The sequence below is a fragment of the Pseudonaja textilis genome, chromosome 5 (genome assembly GCF_049901715.1).
Source record: "Pseudonaja textilis isolate UNSWEBS1 chromosome 5, rPseTex1.2, whole genome shotgun sequence".
Lineage (NCBI taxonomy): Eukaryota > Metazoa > Chordata > Lepidosauria > Squamata > Elapidae > Pseudonaja > Pseudonaja textilis.
Genome location: NC_141994.1, coordinates 45,727,699 through 45,736,733, shown reverse-complemented (window position 1 = coordinate 45,736,733; position 9,035 = coordinate 45,727,699). Strand labels below are relative to the sequence as shown.

At 36.5% G+C, this 9,035-nt stretch overlaps 1 protein-coding gene across 1 annotated transcript; it reads right to left on the bottom strand.

The window, feature by feature from the left end:
- Window positions 1-494: 494 nt before the first annotated feature.
- On the bottom strand, window positions 495-8,681 carry CENPM (centromere protein M). Its single transcript, XM_026697176.2, has 6 exons — window positions 8,467-8,681; window positions 7,545-7,624; window positions 5,962-6,060; window positions 5,308-5,387; window positions 4,845-4,936; window positions 495-3,258 (listed from the first exon to the last, which is right to left on the bottom strand). Exons 1-6 carry the CDS (start codon window positions 8,521-8,523, stop codon window positions 3,118-3,120), a joined length of 549 nt encoding a protein of 182 aa, XP_026552961.1. The 5' UTR covers window positions 8,524-8,681; the 3' UTR covers window positions 495-3,117.
- Between the last annotated feature and the right edge of the window lie 354 nt (window positions 8,682-9,035).

Sequence of the window (9,035 nt, the reverse complement as noted above, 5' to 3'; positions counted from 1 at the left end):
TTTTCAGTCGTCTGCCTTGCTGTTCTCAAAGTGAAGATAAATTTATACTTTCATGTTGTACCATTTTCATTGTTCTACCGTACTTTGTCGAGAGGTTATGAGGCATCGTGATCATTAGACTCTTTGTTCCCCGATAGGCAAATATACTCGCTTCTGTATAAATATTTTATTGTGAAATAGCTTGAAAACTTTAGTCAACCAGCACATTTATCACCCGTTTTTAATTCATCTCATCAAAATATGTAACTTAACATATTTTATCTCAGAGGCTGATAATTTCGCAACATTTGTATGGCATTTAACTTTTATTGTTGGATTAGATGCTGCACTCCTCTCATGCAACTGGATGAGCATGTATATAAGCAGCAGCCTGAAATCTTTAAATTTAACTACATGCATTTGATAAGTCTTCTGTCACCATCTTGAGGTAATAGTAGAAATTGCAATTTGTACTGTGTGTATGTGAGAGAGAGACAGAAAGATGGCAATCCACATTTATTTTTTAAAATCACTTTATTTATTCTAGATGTTCAAAATGGCATGTCCTCATCACACATTATATCAATAAATATATGAATAAAGTTGAACCTGGATGATCTTACCCTCCTAATACAATATATGAAGTTTTCGCTACCATGGTGCCAATGGGCACCTTCTGAGCTTTCAGACACACACCCCCAATGCCAATTTAGGAAAAACAAAAATCCTTATTATAATCATAGAACAGAATAGGCCTGAGGAAGGAATATAGTCAATAAAAGAAGACATAGGTATGTAAAAGGTATTAAGAGGGATTGGAAAGGATAGACATAAAAAGTTACAAAATGTTGAGTAGAAATAGGATAAATTAAAGAGAGTGCACTGTGGTAGCAAACTAGGAGTATGTACATCTAAATGAGGCTAAGAAGTCATCAACCAGCAGATTTTGTGTACTGTTGTGTACTACCAACACTGTATGTTGTAGCACAGCTGATGCCCAGAAGTAGCAGAGAAATATACAATTGTCACAGGTACCCTGGATACTTGTTGAGGATGAAGTTGATGTACTTTTTTAATGTGAGCACTGGAGAACATGCTAGTGTTCCTCTATGCCCAGGATTATCATTCTGACAAGTTTCTGCATTGTGCATGGCTGAAGGAGAACAATGACATTGTGAAAAAAATAAAGGCTTTTCAATTTGTCAAGAGTGAAGGAAAATACCTGAGACCTTCACTGATGAAGTTTGGGGTCCTAGTTAAGTTAAACTGGCATTGTTATGCATTGTTTAATTAGAGTTTTGGCCTGCTCATAACCCCTATTAAGTAGAGGCACAATAGGCCATAAAGGGGAATTTAGTCACAATTATTTCTTTTCAGTTGGATTGGAAATTATCACTCATAGTTGGGGATGGAAAGATCAGGAAGAGGGTTAATCTAAGGTGACAGCTTAGTATAGCCAGCCACAATTTATCCTTCACTTTCATGAGGTTCTTCTCCAATTGCAGTGTAGCAACAGACACATGCTTAGAAAAAAAAAGAACTTATAGAGATAAGAAAGCTTTGAAGAATTTTTGTGCAAGCTCAAGGGACAAAATTGTAAAAAAAGAAAAAAAGCATAAAGAAGTTGTGCTAGCTGTTCTAGTGGATATAATAGAATTTGAATAGAATAGGCCATCTTTTGTCCTAAATCATTTGAGAGTGGCAGATGAACTCTTCTGTTTACTGCTTTTAAATCTATGAAGGCAGTATAAAAAGATACCACCTTGTGGGAGGAATATAGCTAAATAGCCAATATTGATCCTGGTCACTCCTGAACTATGGATTTTAAAGACTTAAGATTGATAAAAATGATCACTGATGAACTTGACTTTCAAGATTGAGGGAGATTGGGAAATGGATTCACAATATCCAACTGGAAAACAAGTGTTATGAGCCGTTCTATTATAACTTACAAGAGACTTTTAAAACTACAAATGCTGTGGAGATATTCACAAGTGTCTCATGACTTTGGGAAATAAAATTCCACTGTTAGGAAAGATCTCAATTAATATTTTTCAGGGAAAGTCTAATAATTAAGGATCAATCAAGAATATTTTATCCTGAATGGACCAGAGACAATGATCATACTGATCAGAAGTCATCATGGACATTCTAAGAGGGAAATACATTGACTATTAACAGAGATCTCTGAAGTTTACTTTGGCTGTTGGTTTTACCTGGTCAGTAGGTCAGGCTAAGTGGATCGGGTAAAGAATGTTGTAGAAATTTATAAATTGTGTGCCTGCTTTGCAAGGGGGAAAGAGTTATTATCTTTGAAATATATTTTTCAGTATTCAACTGGGCGGGCAATTTATGTATATGTTTGGATTTGTATGCACTTTTTTGTAGTCTTGTTTAGTTTATTTTGCTTTTGTATTATCTTCTCCCTTTCCCCCTTTTTTGCAATGTGCATTTTAATGTTTAGTATAATAAAAAAAAATATACTAAAAAAAAAGCTACTCTTCAGAAAAAATACTTGCTTTCCATACAAAAATGACTTAAAGAAGATGCACTATTTGCAGCCCTTTTCAATGGAACTTCATCTTGATCCTAAACCCTCCAATTTTGGGAGTTGCATTGGATATGTATCTCTAATTATCCAAAAGGCCAGTTGCTCTATAATAATTAATCAAATATCTGCTTTTTTTTGTTGCCCAACCTGTCACTGACATTCTGCTCAGGATAATACGTGTTCTATGTGCTGCAGACAGCAGGGATTCCATTTTGTTTGATATATATATATCTGTGAGAAACACTTTTCTTCATGAAGATCCTGAAGACACTGGAGATATTTATCTGTACGTAAATGGCATTAAGAAACTTGTTCTAGCAATTCATTCTGGAAACACCAGAGTTTTCATGTATTATACCTGTGCTTATATGCCAACAATTTTGATTGCCTGCTATATACTTGAGAACTAGACTTTGAGAAGGAGGCATCATAATTACTGATAAGTCCAGGCTAATTTGGCTCCTTTAAGACACCACCCCTATCCCATATGAAAAAATAGTAGGTAAGATTTGTTTCTGATAGAGTGATACTTATGTTCAGACCACTCAGAAACCACAGATAATAAAACTGGAAAATACAACAATGTTTTATGTCAAATAACTTGAGTCCTCACTGGAGCATTTCATTAAAGAACTGAAGGAAAGGGAAGATATCCCCGATACATGACCAGCGCATATTTGTAACATCCGGAGAAGTCTCTGAGCTGTGACAGTTCTGACTTTTTCACACTGAAAAGAGGAAAACAAAAGATCAAACAGCACTTTTAAAATATCTGTACAATTGTTACCTGATATAACAACAGGGAGGACAGTAAAATATATCCTTGTTCTGCAAAAATGGGTAAATCCAAATGGCCACTTAATTACTATACCCAGCTTCATCATCTGCCAGAGAAAGTATATTGCCAGGTACAGGGAATTACTACCAGGTAGTTCTCAATTTACAACATTTTTTTTTGCATCTGTTGAAGTTGCTAACTTTCCTGATGACTACATTCCATTTCACCATCCTGTCAGAACCTATCCTTCCACCACCACCCCAGCATCACACCTAATGAAGCTTCTTGGATGAGAAGCGAAACTTCTTTCTTAAAGAAAAAAACAGCCCAGTTGCCTTTGAAAAAGCCCCTTTGAGACAACTATGATCTGGATGACTGAGAGTCTCCATAGACACAGCACTGAAAAAGGTTACTTATAGTCAAGGACTATCTGCATAGAATAAATCTGTACAAAGTTTCAGGCAAGCCAGCCACATTTCAACCATTCCTCTGTAGCAAATGGAGAGTTCCAAACCCGAATTTAGCTTGACTGAGCTCAGAAAAATATAACATCCAACTGAAAATGTGAAGTGCAAAAATGCTTATTTTTTTCATTACAGCTGCTCCATTATAGTTAAAAGTAGAATTAAACATTTATTTGTGATAGATTTGCTGTCAGTATTTGGTGAGTAACAGGCCTTAGTTATATGAGCAATTGCACTATGATAGCTCTTTCCTCCCAAGCCCAAAATTTTGGAATTACTTCATTGTTACATTAATCATGATTATTCTTTATCACTCTCTTCGGGAAAAGCCACAAGAAAATTTCACCTTGATACTGAGTAGGGCAAAAGCAATTCTTCACAACTACAATATCTTTACTTAATGGGCAAGCACAAGAATTATACTTATTTGATTTATAATTATTTTTATTGATGAAATCAATTCATTGACCATAAGCTTTCCTCACACTTGACTATTTTTATAACTCAAAAAATAACCTCAAGGGTAGGAAGTTGCAGATCAAGGCACATGTGCCCCCTGGCAATATTATGTGGACTAATAGCAATAACACATATACCGCTTCACAGTGCTTTATAACCCCTCTCTAAATGTTTTACAGAGTCAGCATATTGCCCCCAACAATCTGAGTCCTCATTTTACCCACCTCAGTAGGATGGAAGGCTGAGTCAACCTTAAGACAGCTGCACTTTCTTTTAGAAACTATCAACTTCTCCAAGAAGCCATTGGGCAAGGTGGAAAAAATTAAACCATTAGCATGCAGCTTCTCATAGATAGACAATGGGGGAAAATATGAAATAACTTTGCTCTAATTTTGCCAGATTGGTAAATGAACATTGGAAAGGCTAATAGAGACAGTGATTCAATAACTGGAAACAGAAATAAGAAGGATAGCAATAGCACTTAGACTTATAGTTGGTTATTTGGCTGATTATTTAAAAACTGGCATATATTGGTATTAGACTGCAAAATGAATTTGTTACCTAAACAAAACAACTGTATATGTAGTTTAAAAAAAAACCCAAGAGGTCTTACTTCAAGCTCACAGAACAAGACAGGGCTACAGTAACGGTCTGCTAGCTTCCAGACAGCATCCATATCCACACTGATTTTATTCATTCTACCTACTATTTTTTTTAAAAGATAAGAAAAAAATACATTTTCAGTCTTTTTTACCAGGTATGATATTATTTTGTTTCTTTTATTTCATATCAATAATATATTATTGGTAAAAACAGTAAGCATTTATATTTAAGCCCTGAATAAAAACCCTGAACATTAAACATAGCTGATTCTGGTATAACAAATTGCTAAATGGTAATAGATTATTAAGTAAAAATATACAAGTATGCAAGATGGAGCACTAGTTAGCTGTCAGAATTTAAGTATCAACCTGCTACATTTGAGGCAAAATGCTGGTTGTTGAATAGAATAGACTGCCTGCCAAGTAGTTAGATTTGATAGATTGTTTTAAGCAGCAAATGTATCTCATACATACCACCAGTAACCAGAAGGCACACTTTTCCAAGGAAAAAGTTTGCATCTACATGTATAAGGGAAGCTTCTATATCTTCAAAACTGGAAAAAAGCAAATAAAAGGAAACAAAATGCAGGGTTATTTTTTTTTACAAATGCAAAAATATCCCTTGCTATATTCATGACCTAATGATAACAGCTTTTAATAAATCATAAGAAAAAAAGCCCCATTAATGAACAAATGCTTATGTTTCAAAGGAATTTTTATTTACATTTCAGTTAGAAAATAATTGCTTTCAGTTTCTACATAATCTCTTTTATGTTACTGAATTCCTCAAGGAGCAAATTTCTCTAGATAATATTCAAGTTTAGAAGAAAAAACTCTATTATTTTAATGATATTAGCAATTTATTAAATGGGATTTCATTCTAACTTATTTTGATTTTTATCCCTATTTTACTGTTTTATAAATAACTTAAACCAGAGAACATACCTAATGTACCTAATTTTACATACTTTAGAACAATATTTAAAAATGAGAGTTTATAGCTTCCAAATCTATTCAAATGCAAATAGGTAAACTTTTGTTCCCCCTTGAGTTTATTACACTTTGCCCAAATTAGCAATTAAACAAGCAAATCCCTTCTCTCCCTGTCAAATATATTTCTGTTCATACCTGTATTTGCTTTGAACATTAATCATAAAGACAATCAAATCGATCCTCGGTCGAATGTGGTTTCTCTCTACAGGTAAAGGAAGAGAGGCTGCCAAATGGCTACCAAAAAAAAAAAAAATCAGTCAACAGACCCAAACCAAGTTTGTTTTAAAGAAGCTTTATCAGAAAAGAAAATATTAACACTGAAGTATTCAACTAAACTACAGCACTTCAGAAAGAAAAAAATAGTTACAAATGTAACATAGTATGGTTACACTTAAGTACTAGCTATTGATTTTATCTGAATATTAACTTCTGCTAGTTCCAAGTGTACTGGGCTACAATCCCATTATAACAAGCCAGAAAGTGACATAAAACTGTTATGTGCCAGATATTGGCAAGAAATATTAACGCAATTGCTGAACAATGTAACAGTTCCATTAAATAGTCAAATCTCTACTTCAGTCATCAACCAGTAAACTATTATCTAGTTAGGATTACCCCCATTTTTAACAGAAACCAGAATTAGTGCACAGCCCAGATCATTCCCAGAAATTGACAACATAATTAAAAGCAAGGGCTCTGCAGATACAGATTGGACATATATTTCCTCATTTTTGAGCATGGTACTTTACCATAATACCATAGACCAGTGGTTGCCAACTGGTGGGCCATGGCCCACTAGTGGGCTGTGAGAAAATTTTGATGGGCCGCAGAGAAATCTCACCGAGTACCCCCCCCAAAGCAATTAATCCAGGCTGCGCAGAAACACAAGGCTGCGCTGCCCACATGGCCTGCGGGAACCCTCCCGGCCCACTCACTCCTTATCTGGCAAATTTGCCTGCTAAATTACTATTTTTCTGACCATCAGCTGTTCTGCTGTGCTGGGAGATTTGGATTAGCTAGGAAGCAGGAAATGGTTGGATTTCTTGCTTTCTAGCTAAGCACAGCCGAACCTCCCTTAGGACTGAAGGTTCTATTATTCAGTGCAAACTCACGGCAAGCAAATTTTATGTGACAGACTGAGCTAGCCAATGGCAGATATATAGATCACTGAATGATTCTGTGAGCAACTCTATCTGCCTGCCTGCTTTGCCTGATTTTGGGTAAAAATTGCTCTTTTTTAAATTAAAAAAATCAACATTTACATACATGGTGTGTTGTGAGTTAATTTTGTGTTTGCTTGCAAGCAAATTTTATGTGACAGACTGAGCTAGCCGATGACAGATAGATAGATCTCTGAATGAATCTGTGAGCAACTCAATCTGCCTGCCTGCTTTGCCTGCTTTTGGGTAAAAGTTGCTTTTTATAAAAAATTCAATATTTATATAAATATTTATAATACAAGCCATGCCCAGCCAATCACATGACCACCAAGCCACACCCACAAATTAGGCCATGCCCACAGAACCAGTTAGTGTTCCCTGTGATTTAAAATTATGAGTTTGGTGGTCCCTGAGGTCCAAAAAGTTGGTGACCCCTGCCATAGACCACAATAGTCATTGTTTTAGATGAACAAGTGCTCTATAGAATTCCACAAAACGCAGGTGAGAACAAAAATTTGGCAATGTTTTTTAAAGTGGAGTCTTGTTTCCACTACTTACATATTTATTTTCAAATCTTGTTTTTCCTTAAGTATAGTTTCTGCTAGTTGCTGCTGGAAAACATCATTTGTTCCCACCAACTATGGGATTAATGAGGAAAAAGTTAGTTCAAACAGCTGCAAGAAAAACAGTGATCAATTCTAATTTGCTATACGTTTGTTATCCTCATTCTTCTATTATCAAATTCAATTAGACAAATTTTATCAGACTCAATAGAAAATATAGCTATTAACTGGGAGGAATTTAATAGGTAGTCTTTATTTTCAGTATGTGTCATTGTCACTTCCTTAGTTTAGTTTACTTGGCAACATTATAGTAGTAATTTTCTTCCGGTATCCTTTTTCAACTTCCCAATCCAGCCTATGTATCTGGAAATTCCAGATGTCATCTCACCAAAGTATTAGATCCAAACCTCGGGAGCTTTTCTTGAGATAGGCTAAGGAGCTGCCGTCAACTGCTGGGACCTGGGATAATTAATAAATGCAGAGGCTCATACTCGTAAAGATATTCATCTACTTTGCAGTCCCAAAGATGCTTTATTTCAAGAGGCAACTGGACTTTCTGGAAGTCCAGTTGTCTCTTGAAAAAAGCAACTTTGAGACAACCACGACCTGGATGACTGAGAATCTCCATAGCCATCTACTTTGCAGATTTTCCCTTCGGATCGAGAGGCGTGACTATTACATAAGCACAATCATTCCGCGGGATGTTGCTCCTTGGAAAGTTTCAGCGCAACTCCCGCGTCAAGCTGAAATGACCCAAATCAATTCAGCGGGCTAAAAAGAGACAGACGTCCCGACCACTGGCTGAAGGACGGAGTCACTTTTTTTACCCGTTTTCAGCTCAGGACCTCAGAACCGATAACCGGAGAAGGGACGGCAAGCGCAGACGTTACCCGTTCTCTCGACGGCCCGATACGTACCAAAATGGTCGCGGAATTCAGTGTTGGGAGTTTCCCAAAGGCACTCAACGCCGACATTATCACAACTAAGAAAAGCGCATTCTCCTTTTCAAACTACCGCCAACAAGCGTCGCCGTGACGTCATTATATCGTCGCCTGCGGGCGGTCAGAAGACGAAGGTGGAAGACGGATTCCGTAACGAGACCTTTTTTTTACTGCGCATGTGCGCGTGTTCCGGGCGTTGCATAGAACGCGATGAAAGACATTGTGCGCATGCGCGTCACTTCAGAAGATCTAGTTTTGTTGCTGTTGTGTACCATAGAACCTGATCCGGCCCTGGCGTTTTAGGGCATGCGCGCGTTAGTCCTGCTGTTTTCTCTCGGGATAGTGGGGTGTAATTACTGGGCGTTCTCTGCTCTCCTGAATGAAGTGATTGTTTGTAACCACAAATGAAACTCCGAACATGCACTTTGTACAAAAGAGGAAATTTTGTCACAGGTTTAATTTCTCCTCTAAATTTTATTCTCCTAAATTTTATTCTCCTCTAAATTTTTATTGGATACCAATAAAGTAAAAACTGATGGCTTGGA